We start from the raw sequence: 22,789 nt of genomic DNA on the forward strand, positions 1-22,789 counted from the left end.
ATCGGCTTTTGAACAACCGGGCCCTGAAGACTATAAAAACAAATCAGTTTTACAATATAAGTTACCTCGAATTGGGAACGTGACTGTAAGCTCTTGTTACACACTTAAGAAAGCGAGATCGGACCGCGCATTTTGATTTCTCCATTCAAGCGTAATCACAATTCCTTGCGCCTTTGTTCTTAGCGCAACCACAATTCCTTGTGTTTAAAATACAAATCTGCTCTTCTCCCGATTAGAGAGCAGCCTCGTTCGCTCGCTTCAGGCTCACTCACTGCGGCAGGAACAATGAAACCAGGTGTATACCAACTGAAATGCGAGTAACTAGCGGGATGTTACACGGTATACCACGGGAAAGAAATCTACAACGACTTTCCTGAATTTTAATAGGCCAATTTCGATATATTAAAATTCAGCTTGAAAGAGAAGTTTGGAGGACAAAGACAAAGGAAAGTAGATGATATGCTAATATCTTTCACATTCATTGCAACTTGTTTCTATTGTTTTTGTCCTCTCTGCCTCAGTATCAAGATTAATATTGATATTTCGGAATGGCCTGCTGGCTGTTTTTCCATCAGATTCCAAAAAAATGAGCCAGATTTGCCCCCTTATGGATTTTCCCCAGCCACAGCGAGATAAATCTATGACATCAAGGCCTGGAAAATATTTGTAATGTTGATCGGGGGTCTGAGAGCGTTGTAGTATCCTGGACAGGCAAGTCAAGTGCTTTTTTGGTGCAGGTTTTCACTGAATTTCACGTACTTTTTGAGACGAAAGGTAACTGAAAGGATGTGATATATTTTACAGACTCCCCTGCCAAATTAAGAGGTTTTTCAGGACAGGCCGGCAACAAAAAGGGCGAAAAAAGGTAACCAAACCACGTTTATAATATAACCGTGTGCTAAATCGACAGGGATCAGGGCCGTAGCCAGTATGAGGCAAACCGAGGCACTTGCCTCAGTCATTTTTTCGTGATTCTTTAAAATAAAGGGTGATTTCCAGTGTTGTCTTTATATTGTACTTACTCATCATAAACACCTAGAATGCCTACGTAGAGAATTTAACCATGGATATTGCCTCAGTCATCATTTTTTTCTGGCTACAGCCCTGGGGATGCGAAATCATGTGTTATGATAGTATGTATCATATGTCCCCGAAGGGTTCAATCCACATGATGAAAAAGCTCCTTCGAGCCGGATTCGAACCAGCGACCTAAACATGTCTTAACACAGTCTACAGTCCTCCGCTCTACCAACTGAGATATCGAAGGTGTACACAACATTTCTTCTAAAACATGCAACCAGTTTTTTTCTAAGAAAACTGGACAATAAAAAATCACGGAATTCTAGAACACGTTCACTTTAGTAAGGAGAAAGAAAATGTATACGAAGGAAATGAAGTACACAATTCAGACCAATCAGGGTTAAAAATTTTCATTGTCCCGGACAGACACCTCAAGTTTTTTTCTTGGCGTACATTTGCAATTTCACCCAGTTTTCCAGATAAAAGGTAATTGAAAGGATTTAAAAGATCTGCTGGCAAAGGAGGGTTTTCAGAACAATCCGCACTCGGAAAGAGAGGGAAAAGATAACCAAACTACGATCATAAGGATAAACTATATTGTGTAAGAACCCGATCGGGTTCAATCCACATCATCAAAAAGCTTCCAGCCGGATTCTAACCAGCGACCTAAGTACGTCTTAACACACTACAGTCCACCGCTCTACCAACTGAGCTATCGAAGGTCAATGACACCTTAACAAAATTGGACAATAAAAAATCACGGACTTCGAGAAAACTTCCACTATAGTAAGGAGCCGAGAAAGAAAATATAGCAAACGAAATACACAAGTGAGATTAATGAGCTTTAAAATAACCATTGTCGTGCACAGGCATGTCAAGTGCTTTGTTGACTTTGTTAGGTGCAGGTTATCTCCTCTTCGTTGAAAGCTACAATAGATTAGGGAGCTTAAGCAACAATAGGGAGCTTAAGCAACGAAAACGGCGACGGCAACGAGAACGTCACGAATTTGCATATTTAGTGGGTAAAAACAATAGCTTTGCACGCCCTGCACGTGCGTTTTTCACTTTTGTCCATTTCGTTGCCGTCGTCAGCAAAACAACAACGTGAAATAGCCAAGTTTTTGGTTTTATCAAGAACGTCAGCACTTGAGGATAAATTTTCATTTTCTCTCCTAAAATGGAGTGCCGTTCCGACTGGTGTCGTCTTTGAGGAATTACCACACCCTTGTCATATTAAAAACGTTGAAATAGTCACCAAGCGATTAAAAATAACGCAAATTTATATTTTGAGATGACGTTCTCGTTGCCGTCGCCGTTGTCGTTGCTTAAGCTCCCTAATAACGGCGACGGCGACGGCGACGAGAACGTCATCTCAAAATATAAATTCGCGTAATTTTAATAGCTACGTGACTGTTTCAACCTTTTCAATATGAAAAGGGTGTGGTAGTTCCTCAAAAATGACACTTGTTGGAACGGCACTTCATATAGGGGAAAAATTCAAGTGCTGACGTCCTTGACGAAACCTCGAATTTGGCTATTTCACGTTGTTGTTTTGCTGACGACGGCAAAGAAATGGACAAAAGTGAAAAACGCACGTGCAGAGCGTGCAAAGCTATTGTTTTTGCCCACTGAATAAGCAAATTTGTGACGTTCTTATTGCCGTCGCCGTTGTCGTTGCTTAAGCTCCCTATTATTAAGACACCGCCTCACTGGGTAAGACCAGTCACCAGAATGGAAGACTTGAGACGGGCTTCCTTAGCAAACGCAGTGGTGGTACGAGAGCAATATGATGTAGGCCAAGGCTGAGGTAAAAATACATCAGGGCCCGGTTGTTCGAAAGCCGATTAACTTAATCTAGGGTTAGCGTAAAAATTTCAACTTTTTGGTGAAAGTTTCTTTTGCTTATTTTTGTTCTTCAAGATTGACTTCCTCTAATGTTAAAGTGCCCTTGTGACCAAAAAATCAATTCATATTTTTCTTTCGATTTCAAAACTATGTCAACAAAACACTAAGTGACCCACGTTTTAAGCCTTGATTTCAAAAAGACACCTCTTTATTTTAACTGTAATTTTCCTATTTAATGGTCCGCCATTACTAACATTATGTTCTTGAGAGAGCTGGATCGAGGAGAAAATGACGTCAAAGGCTTACTAGTTTAAGAATGCAATACGTGTGTACGCCGCAGAATTAATATGCAGCACGGGGGTTTTGGGCTTTCAGACTTTTAAACTCACGCTTTGCATATATAATAAGCTGCGTTCACACGCTGAAATTTTAAGCTAGTGAGCCTCTGACGTCACTTTTCCCTGGATCCAACCGTCTGAGGTCCAATCGGTCGGTTTTGAACGTGAGTAATGGCGGACCGTGAAATCCAAAACTTACACTCAAAGTAAACGGCCTTTGGATAAAAATCAAAGCTCAAAATTTTGCCAGTCAGGTGTTAAGCAAACACACTTTCAAAATCTGAAGGAAAAAAGGAAGTGGTTTTTTTGATCACAGGGGCACTTTAAGTTTTGCCGAATATCAGCGTTGAACAGCATTTGGGAGTAGAGAAATAACTCCTTGGTTTATTTTTAATCTGAGATTAGCATTAATCTGATTTTGAATAATGGGAAAGATCAGCTTAACTAAGAACACACGACATGATGCAAGACATGTACTTGCTTTGAGGACGTTCGAGTAAAACAAGATCCAACACCTTAAGGACACAAGGACTAGGAGGAAGGCTAGCTTCAGCAGCAATGCACTAGACTCTGTTTACATCTGCAACACTTGCAATCCTGCTTGCCGCTCAAGGATTGGACTACTATCACACGAATTAACCGCGTGTCTAGGGCAGGCAGCGTCGATTGATACTGGTCTGCCGTCTTCGATGAGAGAACCATGTAATAGTAATTGGACTGAGTGGAGTACAATAGACCAATTCGGCTAACTCAATGTTGTACCCAATTCAAATCTTTTGGGAATAAAACGTTTTGTTCCAAGTATTTCCATCTCATTTAAATGTGAATGCTTCATTGTCATGCAAATTCAACACACAAAGAATCTTAACCCCGAGAGATTTGAATTGGGTACAACATTGAGTTAGCCGAATTGGTCTATTCAGGGAGTAACCGTGAGTCGTTTTAAAATCGGCCGAGCGCGTAGCCCTCAACCTCGTTCCCAGTGTCTTCTCGGCTTTCAATATGGCGGCGGGGCCAGGAGAAGACATTGGGTGCTTACCATTTAGCCAAATAATCCGGATGGAATAATCCTTGCTTAAAGGTAAACTATTTTCCGAATTTATTGATCAACCGAATGAGAATGGCATTTAACATTTACTACCCGGCTTTTCATTCCGCATATTTACTCGATCTTGTAAGAAATTAAAGGATCTGAAAACGGAACGGTCCTCGCAAATAGTAAAGGGAATTTCTTGAATTCCGTTCCGAACGGAAAAAGTGCACCAACTCTGGAGGAAGTCCACAATTTCCGAAAAGATTTTCCGAATAATTGCCTTTCCTTTTGACCTCAAACTGAAATTTCCGGATTGTTTGACTAAATGGTAAGCACCCCCGCCCTTGTGGCACAACGAAGCGTTTCTGGGTCAAACAAGTTCGACCGACCATGCGACCACCCCACTCATGCCACTGCTGTGAGCCTGGAAACTAAGCCGCTTCCGGTCTTTAAATTGGTGAGGATTGGTGAGTGGAGTAATGATTTTTTAAAAAGTATTTTCCTCTTGAAAATGAAGTATTGCACGGTGAATTTGTAATGTGGCGTCCGCGTTTTAGTGCATGCGTGAGTTATGGGGTCACTCGGTCTTTGCAAGTGTCAACACGGTACTGTTTGTCCATGTCGGCCAAGACTAAATGTTCAAGTCAGGTGGAATTAACAAGTGTGCGCTACCCGCATGTCAAGAGAGGATACTTTTCACAGGTGCGTTTGACTATTTTCACTGTATTATTTCTTCATTATTTCCCTAAACTACAGTAAAAAAAATCAACTCGATATGGCTAGGGGCTATCTCGAAAACCTACCAGTTTATTTAGCTCCTAGGCTCACAAATTTAATTAATTAAAATTGTAATTATGATTATTTTATCTATTTATTTGTTTGTTTCAACTTTAAATTGTACATTAACCATGAACTGAGCAATTAAAAATTCTATTCTATTCTGTTCTGCTAACGACAGAACATAGGGCCCACTATTTCATAAATTTGCACTCTTCCCTGGTTTCACAGAGAGACTTATTAAATTTATTCATTTTTTTCTTTTTGTTATCATCATTGTTATTGTTATTGAGCCTAGTATTCCAGAATTCGATGCCTTCTGGTTTTAGAGAACAGCCGCATTAGATACATGATAATTTTGATAAGCGTCAGAGTGAGTCATGCTCTTCTCCCAATTTTCAGAATCAAGAACTGTAGGAATGCAGACAAGAATTACATGTAACGTCGTGAAGTGTCCCAAATGTTCCAGGGCTCAAAGTTTATTTTTGGCTTTGGGAGCACTTGTGCTACCAAGTGTATAATTTTCTAGGCGCACTGCCAAATTCTTAGGCACACAGCAGAAAATGTTAGGAGCACAGCTTACAATACTGGGAGCACCTGTTCCAACAGAGAAGCAGACCTTAAAACATTAGGGCCGTTTATACGAGAGTAAATAAGCCGTGCATAATACGCGAAAGGAGCTATTTATAGGAGTATCAACTCCAAGGCCAGGATAAGCCGCGGCTTGAAAAGCCATGAACATAGATTTTGTACCATTTATTCGGGGCTTTCAAGTCTTATGTAAGCCGCGGCCAGAGTAAGCCGCAGCTTACATAAATGACCCTATTATTAGGTCATCTTCAGACCAGCAATAAAATTCTTGTGGTTTTTAAATCAACTTGACTTCCCAATTTCAACCACAAATTATTATTACATGTTATCAACATGTTAATAAAAGTACATTCAAAATAACAGAAAATCTTTCATCATGTATTTCCGTTTCAATGTACTGTACACGCAAACGCTGGCGGTCAGAGACTTAAAACCCTAAAAGTATGCGTTTTTGAAAGGTAATATGCCTCTAAGCTGTCTCGTTGCAGTCTACATTGTAAAAGACTTTATCTGCCCGCTGGATCATCCTGTTCGCAAAAATTGTGTCTCCAAGTCCCAGCTCGATAAATTTGCTATATGTAATTTGTATCTGTGTTGCTTTATATGTAATTTTGTTTTGGCTTTATCTGTATCTGTTATGCTTGACAAGCCTTAAAGACACATTCTTTACATCGATTTGCAAAGATTGAAATAAAAAGCCGTTTGAGTCCATGAAAGCATGACAAACTGAAGCGTGCGTGACTTTCACACTCAATATGCAGATGATTGTGTCACCTCGATAATTTGTGTTCACGTTAGCATGCGTCACCGCTCAAAGCTTCAAAACAAATTCAGAAATGCCAACGACATACATGTAGGCTATATTTAAATCATCATTTTGCTTGTATATAAATTTGCTTTAAATGGTTTACAAGTATGCGTAATGTTAAGTGTCGATGAAATCACCGATTTCTGCATGTTCCTGAGCACTATTATTATTATTATTATTATTATTATTATTTTCTTATTATGATGATGATCCTCATTATCTCCGTCTGCAATATCTATTGGAACTCCTGGTGCATCAGAAATCAACTAGGTCTTTACCCTTGAACATTCTAGGCCTGCTAATGCAGCCAACTTGTAAAACCAAAACAGACGATGATAGAGCCTTCTCTGTATGCACTCCAAGATACGGAAGACTGTTCCTTTGGAAATTATACAACAGTCCAGTACAGCTTTGTTGTTTAAGAGAAAACTCAAGACTTTCCTTTTTACTCAATTTAGAGTAACTCTTTATTATATATTCTTAATGTTTTTTTTAGATTCTAGTTGTTGTGATTGTCACTACCTTTTTTAATTTGCAAGTTCCTTGATGTAAATCTGTAATTTTTGAGATATATATTGTAAAGTGCCTTGAGCAAATAGTGGATGTGTGCGCTATGTAAATGACCTATTATTACTATTATTATTATTATTATTACTATTATCATTATTATTATCATCATCATCAGCATTATCATCAAACACATAGGTTCTCATGGCTGTTGTCATTAATTTCAGGTCTCGGAGGAAGACATCAAAGTTTTTGAGAGGTTGATACCCTCAAGGGTATTAACAGATGCACATGAAATAGCTCCACATAATGTTGACTGGTTGAAAATGGTCAGGTAAGGTGACTGATTTATTTATGGCAAAACAAAGATTGGTTGTGCAGGCTTTCAGATAACTTTGGAAGGCAGGGTGTCATCAAGGAATTACAGCACTGCTCCCGCCAAACCATTGTAAATTTTGCATTATTTTGTCACGTCATGAGCTGACCTTGTAGGGTTTTTGACCAGAGACCCCCTGGTTTTCTGAAACACTGGTTGTGATGTGTCTGTCAAGACACTAACTGATCACAGACAGTGCAAAAAAAGATGTGGTATGAATACATTTAGTGACACAGGCAGTAGATGAAGGTCAGTCACTCAGAGAGAAGCTTTGGTGTCTAGAGTTCTCACACTTTTTCACATAACTGCAAGTTTGTTTTACCATTTTCAAACACCAATTTTTTGTACAATGTACTGATTATTATGGTGTTTACAATCAGTCACCATAGCAACAGTAAATGTCTTGTACTGAAATGCTTATATCTCAAAACAAACTTGATGACCCTCCTCTTTTATTGCTCAAAAAGTTTCATCAGGCAACAATGAAACTTTGAAAAGTTAAAAAAATAGCTGGAGCAGATTCAGTGCCACCAGGGAATAGGAATCACGCTAAAATTAGAAGCCATAATTTTTTTTTTTAAATTCAAGGTCAATGAAGAAAGAAGAGTTTTACTGATGTACTTTATTCCTCTTTATCTCTGAAAGCGAAATCATCCACATTTTGATGTATTTCATTGAAACATGCCAGGTTGCCTTAATTGGAACAAGAATCGGCAAAATATGGCAATGCAACCAAGAAAGGACGAACTTCCATCAAGATCCGCTCCAACACGTAAATAACGTTTAGGTGCTTTAAACAAACTTCTGAAAACACAAGCTAGTGAGATTTCCCCCTAATTTTACGAGAACTCATTGCGATTACGTGTTTATGCAAGGGCACCCAACGTCAATTTTCAGAAAATATCTGTTCGGAAGACGATTTGAGATCTAGAATTTTCGGAACATTTGTTGTAAAATTTCTTGCTTGCCTGCCTGTCCTAGGATTTTTGAACATCTAAAAAATGGTATAATTGCCCATTTTTAATGGATTTTTACCCTAAAAATGTCACCTAGAGAATTTTCAGGAGCCTTTTTTCTGGCTGAAATTTTCGAAAGATAAGTTTTGATCCCTATAATTTTCGGATTACTAGACTTTCAGCTAGGAAATCCGAACAGATGAAAAATTTTTAGGGCATAAAAATATGCCAACATATATCTACCGTTTGAATACTAAAATTTGTTTAACAAGGCTATGTTTAGTGTTTTTGAACTATATTCTTGTTGGGTGCCCCTGTTTATAATTATATTCGTGCTTGTTTATGATCACTGTCGAGTCGCAACGAAAACCAGTTGGGCAAACGGATTAAAAAAGCACTTGTTTGCTCGCATTTTAGAGCAAAACAAACGACAAATCAACTTTTTCTCTATGTCCAAAAGAGTACAGATAATTGTTATTTAATTCCACTTGACAAAAAAAATTCGATTTTTGATTAAACCAACTTTTAAAAATATGCATTCACTTTAAATAATGCATCTGTAAAGATAACAAACGGTTTAGTGCCCAAGGAAAGAATTTGTGGCATAACTTCTTCCACTAAGTATGAGCTATTACTGGTATTCTGTTTTGTCATTGTCATTCTCTTTCGCTCTCCTTTCATTTCTGTTCTAGACATAGGTCCTCCAGGCATCGTGTAACCTTATCAGAGCTTCTAAAGATATGCCAAAAATTGCAATACAGAGAAAAAAGCAGCTCTAGGCAAATTAAAAATAGACTAAGCTTTAAGTGTATATCCCTCCGATGCTTGACGTGAATAACTGCGTAGCCACCAGTGTGGACCACAGATATCATGATCTGTCAAACTGGATTGAAACCAGCAAAAAATGCAGAAAGAAAACATCTTCCAAACCGTTTTCCACCTGAACATGAAACGCGTTAACTGTGTAAGAACTATAGTTGATGTGGTAGTTGAGCCTGCAATCCAATTGAAAAACCATTACCTGGAACTCGCTGGCCCTTTGACATGTCTTTTTAACAAATCACTGGCCTCTGGACAGTTTCGTGATAAGTGGAAGGATGCGAACCTCACTCCTGTTCACAAATCTGGCAGCAAAAACCTTGTCAGCAATTTCAGGGGTATTGCTCTGCTTTCTGTTGTGCTGTGACAAGTGCTGGAGAGATGTGTGTTTCCCAGAATCTATAATCACGTGGTTCCTCATCTGAGCTCCTTACAACATGGCTTTCGCCAGAACAGACGCTGCATCATTCAAATGATCCAGTATGTCCATTTTCTGGCCTCTACACTTGACTCTGGTGGTCAAGTCGACACAATTTACTTGGATATGGCCAAAACATTTGACACTGGGTCCCCCATCAGAAGCTCTTGTATAAACTATGATACCTTGGCTTTCGAGACCCACTTCTAAGCTAGATCGAAGATTATCTGACAAATAGACAACATCGTGTCACTATCGAGGGTATAGCCTCTCAGTGGAAACCAGTTACGTCATTTCAAGTATTATTTACATCAATGACATTGGCTCTGATATATCTACTGACTCCCTCTTACACCTCTTTGCAGACAATGCAAAGTTATGTAGAGCCATAACTACCCACATCGATTGCAGCATATTGCAGGTTGACATACATGTAAGGTCTGTAAACACCTGGTGTGAAACCTGGGACATGAATTTCAACCCAATTAAGTGTAAGCATCTCCGAACTACTAAGAAGAGAAACCCTGTGTGTGCAACCTACCATCTTGGTACTGATGTCCTAACCCTAAGTAAGGAAGAAAAGGACCTGGGAATAATTATGTCTCACAATTTATCCTGGCGTGATCACATCATGCTCAAAGTCAACATTGCTAACCGGATGCTAGGAATCATTCAAAGAACCTGTGGTAGACGTCCCATATCAGATGTCAGATATACATACAGCTCACGAGACCCCACTTGGAGTATGCTTGTGAAGTCTGGTCTCCCCATCAAGCTTACGTGGTCGATATCCTAGAAGGAGTCCAGAGGAGGGCGACCAAAGTCATTATTAAGCACAAGCCTTCGGGGAAAGGTTGAAAGATCTGAAGCTATTATCTCTTGTATCAAGGAGAAAGTACTTTGACCTAATTTTTCTCTTTAAGTGTAGACAAGGTTTATGTGAAATAGACCTTTCCAACTAACTAGAGCCTGTTGGCAATGCATCCTATAAGCTTAGAAACACTGAACTTTGCTACAAAATGAAGTATGCTCGAACAAACGTACTAAAAATTTCATATTTTTATCGTATAGTTTGTTTCAAGATCCATTTAATCCACTATATCTCAGCATACAGCGCAGTCTAACGCGAGGAGGTAACTCGATCCTAGTCTAGTTGATCATAGATAGAAATCACATGTATATTGTGACATCCTCCCTTTTGGAAGATTGAAATGGATGAAAAAAAAGCGTCGGTGTCATTTCAGTGCGGAATCAAAGGGTCCATAGAACAAATCTATCGGTTGGTGAGTTCAACGCAAGACGATCAATAAGCGATAAACACTAATCATTATGATAACAGCAACAAAAAAAATTAAAATCACGAGTCTAATCACAGACATAGTCCTTGAGGTATGCTGGGCTCTTCCTGAGTCGCTCTGACCTCCGTTACTGTTCCGGGACGGTCGCCACTTCAGGTTGTGGCTCTTGAGGGGCACTGCCCTGGTCGGGGGTAAATGCTGTTGTTGCATTTGCCTTTTCATCTGCACTGGCTATATCCGGGTCTGGCTCTGCTTTGCTGGAATCAGCTGGCGGTTCAGACGTGGTTCGCAGATGCTGTCGGTTTCTGTGGTAGACTGCTCCATCGTCAGTTTCAACAGTGTATGACCACTCGTCAAGCCTTGCAGTAACTTGGGCCTTGCGCCAAGACTTGTCACCAAGCTTAAATGGCTTCATTCTAACAATGTCACCTTCAGAGAGGCTGGGTAGGTCCCTTGCTGACCGGTTGTAATATTTGGCTTGAGCCTGCTGGTGTTGTTGCAGCTCTTTTCTTTTTCGAGGTTTGGAGTCCTTGGCAGTAGTAGGTTCTGAGTTGTAGGGAGGAGTGTCTTGGTTCTTCGGCTCATCAAACGTTGTGCTGGGCTGGTTGTCATTCCTTGTGTGGGCGTGTTTCTGTAGTCAAGTGCGGCGAGGTACGGGTCGGTTCCAGGCCTGATTGATTTCTTCAGGATGCGCTTGGCTGTCTTCACCCCAGACTTGGCCTTGCTATTTCCAGGGCTACTGGTAAGATGCTTAAAATCACATGTTTTTGCGAAATTGGCAAACTCGTCAGAAGTAAACTGCGGCCCGTTGTCACTGATCTCTTGATCTGGTATGCCATAGCGGGCAAAGTGACTCTTCAGCTTCAGAATGGTGGTGCTGGCTTTGGTGTTTTGCAATCTGTCCACCTTCCAGAAGTTGCTATAGTAGTCTATTGCGATCAAGTAATCCTTTCCATCGAGGGTAAAAGATATCCATGGCAATCTTCTCCCAAGGATGGGATGGGACTTCGTGGGGCATCAGTGTCTCCTTGGGGTGTGTCATGCTGTCAAGTTCCCTACACGTTTCACATGCGGAGATGTACTGTTTCATTTCTGCAGACATGTCTGGCCAGTAGATGCATTCATGTGCACACTGCAGACGGACGATTGAATCTTCACCTTTATGTCTGTGCGAAGGCTCCGAGGTATTACAACGGAATTTCCTTTGAAAACCAGGCCATCTTGTACGGTCACTGCGTCGCGCATGCTGAAGTAAGGGTGTGTCCATGCTGGGGTATCGTCCTTATGTTCAGGCCACCCTACAAGAATAATCTCTGACAACTCTTGCAGAGACTGGTCTTTCTGGGTCTCTGCTCTTATTTCGTCAAGATGCTGGTCAGATATGGGTAGATAGCAGACCATGTTGACTGATTCGAAATCGTCCACTTCTTTGCCTTTGTAGGGCAGGTAAGCCTGTGACAACGTGTCAGCCAAATGCATGTTTTTGCCACACTCATAGTGCACAGTGAAATCATATTTCTGTAACCTCATCATCATTAACTGGAGGCGTTGAGGTGCTCGAGCGAGTGGTTTCAATAGAATCGCTTCTAGCGGCTTGTGGTCACTTTCGATGTGTACGTGTCGACCAAATGTGTACTGGTTGAAGCGCTCAAGAGCAAAAACAATTGCCAGCATCTCCTTCTCTATTTGCGCGTACCGGGTTTCTGTATCGGTGAGGGCACGACTTGTGTACTCTATGGGCTTGCCGTTCTGAAGTATTGCTGCACCAAGGCCACTCTGGCTTGCATCACACAGTATGGTGAGGTCCTGTGAAGGGTCGTAGTAACACAGAACAGGCGCTTCTGTCACTAACCGCTGCACATGTGCGAACGCCTGGTGCTGTTCGGAGGACCAGTTCCATGGAGTATCCTTCCGAGTCAGGCGACGAATCGGTTCCATGACATCAGACAGTTTTGGAAGGAACTTGGCTAGGTAATTGACGAATCCGACTTGAGGTCAACTGTTGAGAATACTCTAGCTTTTGAGAGTTCCAGAAGTATGTCCTCTAGTACAGGAAGCTGAATATATCGTTCTCTCTTCTGGGCAGTATTAAGTGGTCTGGGATTGATGCAGATCCTCAGCGCTCCAGACTTCTTTACAGCCACAGCAAAGACTGCTGACCCATGGAGTGGGCTCACTGATTGGAGCTATGACCTCAAATCGCTGTAGTCAATCCAACGGATGATCGAATCACACATGCAGTCACAAAAATTACATGTTTTCGCAAGTGTGCGAAGGGCGGTGACATAAGCATCAATGCCTTCGTTTTCCTGTTGATTTCGGGAGTTGAAAGTGTATCTCTCAAAGGTTTCGTTCAGTTCCCCTATGGTGAATTCGTCGAACTTTTGTACTATCGTAGCCAGGTCATTTGGATCATCAGGACTGTCGAATTGAAAGCCTTTAAAAATCTTTAACACATCGGCACAGAATACAGTGGAGAAACAATGCGACCTTGTACGCGGGCAGTTGCATCTTGCGCTGAGAAATGATCATGTAGTTGCTCCACATTTGTTTCCATACTTTCCAGTTGTCCACCACGTTCCCAGTTGTAACTAATTTGCCAGGGGGCATTATTCCAGCCATCGCGCTGAAGGATGGGTGTTGCACAAGTCCTAGTTGTGCTTGAGGCTGTTGTGTGGCTGGTGTAGCTGTTGTGCCAGGTGACGGTACTTCAGGCGCCGTTTCTGTAGCAGACATGCTGACAGGATTATTGTAGCTGTAGTTCATGCGACTCTGTAAGTGATAGGCGAAAGATTCATTGTCCTATTTCGCTGCCACCATGTTTCAAGATCTGTTTAATCCACTATATCTCAGCATACAGCGCAGTCTAACATGAGGAGGTAACTTGATCCTAGTCTGTTGATCATAGATAGAAAGCACATGTATATTGTGACATAGTTAAGCTTTGGAATGATTTACCATTAAATTTAAGGAAATCTGACTCAGACTATAAATACTTTTAAGCATGACCTTAAATCAATCTTGTTTCATTCCGATCAATTTCTATAGCCATCTTTTTTTTATATTTGTATTTAGATTTTGATTTATGTTTTAGGAAACCTCTTTTAATTAGGGATTAGACTCCTGTTTAGAGGCTCTCCTAGTTGTTGTATTAATGCACTTGAACTGAAACTATTAAAGTAAGCGGCAGATGTTGCATTGTAGGCGGCCAAATAGTCGGCTGCCGTCACATTTTGACTGAGCTGGGCTCCTCACTGATATGTGCATACTGTGACAGAAGTTGTAATTCCAACATTGGCAGAATAAGCCATGAAAGAAGCTGCAAGAGAAGGATGTCTTGAAACTGTGAACCAGAAAATGACAGATAGCTCTTATTTAGCCTACTATCTGCAAAGACCATCTGCATAGACGCAAAGAGCCAATTATTAGTGGGAGGAAAAAAGGGTGGTGATAAAGTGTCGTCCAGGACCCTAAACCACTTTTAATAAAAATGCCAAAAAAAAAATGACGACAATGTATCAGTAGGAGATGGGCCACCATTAAGAACTACCAATAGTAATATGAGATCATATGGGAGGGTGGGAAGGGAAAACTACTCACTTCACGGTCAGAAGAAACAGAGAATTTTTCAGACAAAATGTGCATGTATAGCAAGCTGCAACAATTTTGATTGGATGATGAGTTGGTTGCACGTGTCACCAAAAAATCCAATTAGAAAAACATGTGTTGATCAGGTGCGAAGCACACAAACAAACGGTTTATGCAATCAGTAAGGTACAGAGGTCAATTGAGGTAGACATTAACTACAGTTTATGCTAAAGCAGCCATCAATGGTGTCAAAAACTATAGAAATTGTGCAATTTTTTTCTGAGCTATATTGAGCTTGTTTTACTAGGTTTACCCACTGACCCCCAGGGGTTCTGGCCAGTTCATGCCAGTTTGGGTGTCAAAGGGTTAAGACTAAGAAAACCACTTTTGTGAGGAACAATAAATAAGCACTTTGCTTAAAACCCTTTGACTCCCAAGCTGGCCTGAACCGGCCATACTTAGTATTTTACTCGTCAATGGGGAACCCTGGGAGTCAATGGGTTAACTTGGAGCGATGCGAAGTCTCATCCATGACCTTGGCTCAATTGAACTGGAAAGGAAGCACAGTTAAACTACACACTTACATTTTCAGTAGCTTGACTTCAACTTAATGTGCAGTAAATTATTCTTCATATCGTGACAAATGTAGCAGAAGATGTGATCACGTCTTCTGATTTGAAGAGTGAGCCTTTTCACTATGAACGTGCCCATGAAAACGTTTGTTTCAATCTGTATTAATTTTAAATAAGAAGGGGTAGCATTTAGCTGATCTTGTGCCATGCAAACATATTATTTGTGTTGAGATAGAAACTTGTCAACAATTTTGATTCGGCAACTTGAAGAAGAGGATTTGTTTGCGCTGTACCAATATGCAACTACATGTATTTTAGCAGAGCTCTGCCTTTAACACCTGTCAGATTGTTTCCGGACTGTCAGATTGTTTCCGGACTCTAAATTTTTCGTTTATTACACAAGTTTGACCGTCAAAGTTGTGTATTAAACAACTTTGACGGTCAAACTTGTGTAATACACAACTTTGACGGTCAAACTTGTGTATTACACAACTTTGACCGTCACTTTTGGTGGTCAAAGTTGTGTAATACACAAGTTTGACCGTCAAAGTTGTGTAATACACAACTTTGACACATGAGCTCACGGCGACAATTTTTGAAAGCCGCCATTGCGAAAAAAAATATTGAGGTGAAAAACAAACTCGCAGTTTGCTCTATCTAACAGAAAATGCTTTTGCAGGACTTTCCTTTGCCTGGTCTATTCGACCCGGCAAGGATAAGGCATTAACTTTTCACTTTTGAGGAGATAATCCGCTCTGAGTCATCCGTCCAGTCGGAGTGTTAGTCATTCCGACGATGCCAGCTTTAAGGCAAGTGCGTAAATTCCTCAAATAACAACGTCAAAAGTGAAAAAAAAGATCAACAACAACTGATGTACGGATGCAACAGAAAACGAGAGCGTCAAAGGATGTCACCTAATTTGCGAAAAACTACCTCGTTCCGTGCAAAAAAAAAAGAGAAACGAACAAACAGCGACTTACCTATCTACATGTAGTTGCTCGCAGGCGAGCGTGAGACAAAACAAAACATGCAAATTTTGAAGTCAACGCTCGACAAAATCATTTTCGTATGAGCCCTTTCGTAATGAAAGGGACCATCTAAACAGCAACATTATTTTTAAAATAACTTGTTTTTTATTCGCTGCAGCAAACTACAGCGACACCACATACACTAGGGAGTCGTTGTTCGTTTTCGGTCAGTTCAGACCATCCGTAAAAAATGAAGCTGTCAATCACAGATTTGTTTACAAAGAGAGAGCTTGGCTCGTGCAAATCTTTCCAACCTTTTACGTATGCGATCAAATGAGAAAAGTTTTGCTTAAACAAAAAAAAGGCAATTGCTTAAAGAAGTAAGATCATATAATTGAGATAACGGTGTGAAAAAGGTGGTAATTAAAAACGAACGCGGTGAGCAAAGTGAATTCAGTGAATTCGACTTTGAATTCGTCTTTTTGACAGCAGAATTGAAGACGAGTGTAAAGGTTTGAGTGATAAACATGAAAGGAAAATTTTGGCAAGAAACTTTAGACTCGGTTTGTTTCTGTGTCTTTTTTTTTTTTTCAATTGAAGGAACATTTACGCTTATTTTAGCTTTACTTTAATACAAGCAATCAGCTCATCCAATTTACTGCGGCTAAAATTTTATTTTTAGTCGCCAGTTAGTCATGGAATATACGCATCAAGGATCGCATGGGCAACATTAAATTTTACCTTTTGGCGTGGATAGAAAAAGGCATAGCGTAGCCAAATAAGTAACGGTCGTATCAATAAAAGAGAGGAGTTTCGGTAAAAAAACAAAGCGAAGACGAGTTAAGGGCCCATACGCACTAGGCTGAAGAAATTTGTTTGGCTCAACAAAAATTGTCTCCGCTAAATTTTCAATTTGCTAATCGTGGCCGCACTTGAAAACGCTTTCTTTAGGTTGTAAAATATGTATAATTGACACTCCTAACAAAAATTTGAAGTTTGATAAGGCTTGACAAAATTTGATGAGGAAAAAAATCACTGTGCAAACTCGTAGGACGGAAATGATGACAGATTTTTTTCGCAAAATAATCAAACATTTGCCCACTGCGTACGAGCTCAAAACCAGTCGCATCGCAGTATGATTTGGGCGACCAAACACTCTCTCATGATTTAAAAGCTCCATCGGAGATCAGTTAATGAGCCTTTTACTGAAATTAAAATACAATCGTTCAGTTCAGGCGTACAAAATGCATAACAAGAGCCCCAGGTATGATCGTATACCATACGTTAAGGGTTGTCTCACCACAACAGCCGTCACTTTATTGCCAAACTACCCTAAATGTATTATAGGGCATAAGCACGACAGCTACTGGTAGATTCATGCATTTTCTTCAATACTGAGATTTGGACAGTTTCGATAGTGACTAGACAGGCCGACTTTAGCGCCAAAAACTACGATCTCATTATATATGGCGATGTTTTTACGCGGGAAAAATGTTGATCTTACTTGTGCTTCTAGCGGTAAATTAAGGGAAATACCGAAGAAAAAAGGTTTTGCCGGATCCTCTGGGTTTGAGGCAATAAACAGTTGTTTACCTAAAAAGGATCTCACCTCTGACCAGCTTCGCATCATCAGAGGCATCATGCGGTACTTGTTTTCGATTGCAGCTGTATCAACGACAAACCTCGCCAATTTGACTTGAAGGTTGTTTTATAGTATGCATCTTTTTTTGGGGAGCTTCGCAAGTTGATCTCACACAAGGATCAACGAGTAAAGCGCTATCACTTTCTTAAGTGGGAAATGAGCTCAATCCCAGCAAAAACTAGCGAACCAGGCGGGCCTTTGCAAGGAAAACTATTACCAGATCTTGATTGACAAGTCGGGTAACATTAATCACGTGATTTGAAGTTTCCGGATATTTTAGATATTTAAAATTAAGAAGTAAACGCTTGAGGCGGGGAGGGGGGGGGGGGGGGGGGTAATTTATTTTAAAAAGAAGAGTTTGTAGCTTAAAAAAAAAAAAATTCTTCGACATTCCTTTGAGAACTGCTTTTGTTTTCTATCATTCACGAGCTGGTCTGGAGGAGAAAAGGAGGAGGGAGGGTTAGTGGAAAATTTGGAGTTGCCTGGTTTTTTGGGGGTGTTGAGGGGTGTTCAGAAGGGTCTTTGAGGGATTTTAGAGAATGAAAATGGAAATGAAAATACCCAGATATTTTCTTAAAAACATTTTCTAGATATTTGTACCCTAATCCTCACTGAAATGTCTTTCTTTCTGTTGTTAGACCGCCTAAGTCATAGATTTTCGCAGTCAGAAGAGATCAATGTGTGTTTCAATGGTAGCCGTCATAGAAAGTGGTAGAGGAGATGCGACTTTCTGATAACCTCTGAAGTTGCAGACGAGGCAGGCACTCAGGCAGACAGAATGTGTGCACCACCCAACTTTGACTTAAAATATAAGGGCTCTGTCACGGCACTAATCAATACTCATTATTATGTTAATTGCGACGAAGGCCTTCAATTATGCGCAGCTTAGTCCATAAAAACAGGCAATGCGCTCGGGGGTTTTCAAGAGTTTTTGACAGGCATACTAAGTTCTAAGTTAACAGTTGCACCCAGTTTGGACGGAAAAGCTGTAAAAGTGCCGTGACAGAGCCCTTATATTTTATGTCAAAGTTGGGTGGTGCACACATTCTGTCTGCCTGAGTGCCTTATTAATATCTAAAATATCCGGAAACTTCAAATCACATGATTAATGTTACCCGACTTGTCAATCAAGATCTGGCAATAGTTTTCCTTGCAAAGGCCCGCTTGGTTGGCTAGTTTTTGCTGGGCTTGAGCTCATTTCCCACTTAAGAAAGTGATAGCGCTTTACTCGTTGATCCTTGTGTGAGATCAACTTGCGAAGCTCCCCAAAAAAAGATGCATACTATAAAACAACCTTCAAGTCAAATTGGCGAGGTTTGTCGTTGATACAGCTGCAATCGAAAACAAGTACCGCATGATGCCTCTGATGATGCGAAGCTGGTCAGAGGTGAGATCCTTTTTAGGTAAACAACTGTTTATTGCCTCAAACCCAGAGGATCCGGCAAAACCTTTTTTCTTCGGTATTTCCCTTAATTTACCGCTAGAAGCACAAGTAAGATCAACATTTTTCCCGCGTAAAAACATCGCCATATATAATGAGATCGTAGTTTTTGGCGCTAAAGTCGGCCTGTCTAGTCACTATCGAAACTGTCCAAATCTCAGTATTGAAGAAAATGCATGAATCCACCAGTAGCTGTCGTGCTTATGCCCTATAATACATTTAGGGTAGTTTGGCAATAAAGTGACGGCTGTTGTGGTGAGACAACTCTTAACGTATGGTATACGATCATACCTGGGACTCTTGTTACGCATTTTGTACGCCTGAACTGAACGATTGTATTTTAATTTCAGTAAAAGGCTCATTAACTGATCTCCGATGGAGCTTTTAAATCATGAGAGAGTGTTTGGTCGCCCAAATCATACTGCGATGCGACTGGTTTTGAGCTCGTACGCAGTGGGCAAATGTTTGATTATTTTGCGAAAAAAATCTGTCATCATTTCCGTCCTACGAGTTTGCACAGTGATTTTTTTTCCTCATCAAATTTTGTCAAGCCTTATCAAACTTCAAATTTTTGTTAGGAGTGTCAATTATACATATTTTACAACCTAAAGAAAGCGTTTTCAAGTGCGGCCACGATTAGCAAATTGAAAATTTAGCGGAGACAATTTTTGTTGAGCCAAACAAATTTCTTCAGCCTAGTGCGTATGGGCCCTTAACTCGTCTTCGCTTTGTTTTTTTACCGAAACTCCTCTCTTTTATTGATACGACCGTTACTTATTTGGCTACGCTATGCCTTTTTCTATCCACGCCAAAAGGTAAAATTTAATGTTGCCCATGCGATCCTTGATGCGTATATTCCATGACTAACTGGCGACTAAAAATAAAATTTTAGCCGCAGTAAATTGGATGAGCTGATTGCTTGTATTAAAGTAAAGCTAAAATAAGCGTAAATGTTCCTTCAATTGAAAAAAAAAAAAAGACACAGAAACAAACCGAGTCTAAAGTTTCTTGCCAAAATTTTCCTTTCATGTTTATCACTCAAACCTTTACACTCGTCTTCAATTCTGCTGTCAAAAAGACGAATTCAAAGTCGAATTCACTGAATTCACTTTGCTCACCGCGTTCGTTTTTAATTACCACCTTTTTCACACCGTTATCTCAATTATATGATCTTACTTCTTTAAGCAATTGCCTTTTTTTTGTTTAAGCAAAACTTTTCTCATTTGATCGCATACTTAAAAGGTTGGAAAGATTTGCACGAGCCAAGCTCTCTCTTTGTAAACAAATCTGTGATTGACAGCTTCATTTTTTACGGATGGTCTGAACTGACCGAAAACGAACAACGACTCCCTAGTGTATGTGGTGTCGCTGTAGTTTGCTGCAGCGAATAAAAAACAAGTTATTTTAAAAATAATGTTGCTGTTTAGATGGTCCCTTTCATTACGAAAGGGCTTATACGAAAATGATTTTGTCGAGCGTTGACTTCAAAATTTGCATGTTTTGTTTTGTCTCATGCTCGCCTGCGAGCAACTACATGTAGATAGGTAAGTCGCTGTTTGTTCGTTTCTCTTTTTTTTTTTGCACGGAACGAGGTAGTTTTTCGCAAATTAGGTGACATCCTTTGACGCTCTCGTTTTCTGTTGCATCCGTACATCAGTTGTTGTTGATCTTTTTTTTCACTTTTGACGTTGTTATTTGAGGAATTTACGCACTTGCCTTAAAGCTGGCATCGTCGGAATGACTAACATTCCGACTGGACGGATGACTCAGAGCGGATTATCTCCTCAAAAATGAAAAGTTAATGCCTTATCCTTGACGGGTCGAATAGACCAGGCAAAGGAAAGTCCTGCAAAAGCATTTTCTGTTAGATAGAGCAAACTGCGAGTTTGTTTTTCACCTCAATATTTTTTTTCGCAATGGCGGCGTTCAAAAATTGTCGCCGTAAGCTCATGTGTCAAAGTTGTGTATTAAACAACTTTGACGGTCAAACTTGTGTAATACACAACTTTGACGGTCAAACTTGTGTATTACACAACTTTGACCGCCAAAAGTGACGGTCAAAGTTGTGTAATACACAAGTTTGACCGTCAAAGTTGTGTATTACACAAGTTTGACCGTCAAAGTTGTTTAATACACAACTTTGACGGTCAAACTTGTGTAATAAACGAAAAATTTAGAGTCCGGAAACAATCTGACAGTCCGGAAACAATCTGACAGGTGTTCTTTGCCTTTGACGCGTGCGCACGCGCGCAGGGCACCATTGTTAAGAAAATATGGTAACCCATTGATGCGAGAAATCTTGGTTTTCTAGCCATGACATCATCAACCTTCTGTACGTGCGGCCGTCTTTACGTCCACCCCTCCATGTATGACAATGTGACCAGTATCATGCTAGTTTACAGCATACATCTTTGATATTGGACATCCATCTTTTGATCAATTGACACCTGTCAAACAAGGTATCCGCTGACCACTAAACCGTTTCCTTGGGCACTAAACCGTTTGTTATTGCCCTTATGTTATAAACACATATTCGCAGTGAGTTCTTGTAAAATTAGAGGGAAATCTCACTAGCTTGTGTGTTCAGAATGTTTAAAGCACCCATGCAAACGTTATTTAAGTGTTGGAGCAGATCGTGTTTGAAGTTGGTCCTTTCTTGGTTGCATTGCCGTATTTTTCCGATTCTTGTACCAAGCCAACCTGGCGTGTTTCAATGAAATACATCAAAATGTGAATGATCTTGTTTTCAGAGATAAAGTGGAATAAAGTACATCAGTAAAACTCTTCTTTGACCTTGAACTGACAAAGTTGTTTTTATGGCTTCTAATTTTAGCTTGATTCCTATTCGCTGGCTATTGACAGTTGACTCTGACATGGCTTTTTTTCCTTTTCCATTTGCTCGCTAAGGGTGTGCTTGTTTTCTTTTTTAAAACTCATGGAGTTCAAGAAAAATTTATTACCAAACTCAGGTGAATTGCAAAGTGATTCATGCGATATTGGTTTTTATCTTAAAATTTACCGTGGAATTCACGAGTTAGGCAATGAATTTTTCTATAGAAGAAAGCAAAGAAAATGATTTAACTATTAAAGCAGCAACTGGAAACATCAAAACGCAGACAATTCGAAACCTTTTATTTTCACTAACCCTACAGGCACTAAGAATACAAAAAGTGAGGGAGCTCCGCTTTTAGGCTTGGCTAAATCAATATGTTAGATTGAAAACTAGAACAAGGCCTCATAGGTGCAAACTTCGAACTTGATTGTTTACAAAAACAAAAATTCAGGGTTAATGCTATAAGGGATAGACAAGGAGGACATTAGACATCTCGTGAGAATTACATGATGAACATAGATTAGAAGGTCACCAGCGTAATATTCCCATGCACTGTATTCAGGATTATTGCTGATCAACAGTGTTTAATTCAAAGCACCCATAAATTTTCGAATAGTGCTGATCTACAAGTATTTAAATCTAACACTCATTTTAAACCAGTTAGATAGGTTTCAATTTTGGTAATATATAATGGGTATCTATTTAAATATTATGAAAACTATCATTTGTTCACTGGCTTGCCTCGATGGTAGTGTGCTTTTTCAAAGTAATTAGTATAGAGCTAACTTTATGTAACTGAAGTGAAAGAGGAACTGTTCATCTCGTCTATCCCAAATAATTCTCACCAAAATTCAGAGAGTCCGTTGGTTTCCAAAGATAAATCATCTCTAAAAAGATGCACAGATCAAGATTTTTACAAAATAATGTGTATTTTGGTTTAGTTTGTGAAATTTGTACGA

General features: G+C 40.0%; 1 protein-coding gene across 1 annotated transcript in view; it reads left to right on the forward strand.

Moving 5' to 3' along the window:
* The first annotated feature begins 4,675 nt into the window (after nucleotides 1-4,675).
* Nucleotides 4,676-22,789, forward strand: part of LOC137998761 (D-2-hydroxyglutarate dehydrogenase, mitochondrial-like) — a 72,383-nt gene continuing 54,269 nt past the window's right edge. Inside the window, exons 1-2 of the mRNA XM_068844639.1 lie at nucleotides 4,676-4,938; nucleotides 7,147-7,253. Of these exons, the coding sequence (XP_068700740.1) occupies nucleotides 4,774-4,938; nucleotides 7,147-7,253 (272 nt within the window). The 5' untranslated portion in view covers nucleotides 4,676-4,773. The remainder of the gene's footprint in view (nucleotides 4,939-7,146; nucleotides 7,254-22,789) is intronic.

The sequence above is a fragment of the Montipora foliosa genome, chromosome 1, assembly GCF_036669935.1.
Source record: "Montipora foliosa isolate CH-2021 chromosome 1, ASM3666993v2, whole genome shotgun sequence".
Lineage (NCBI taxonomy): Eukaryota > Metazoa > Cnidaria > Anthozoa > Scleractinia > Acroporidae > Montipora > Montipora foliosa.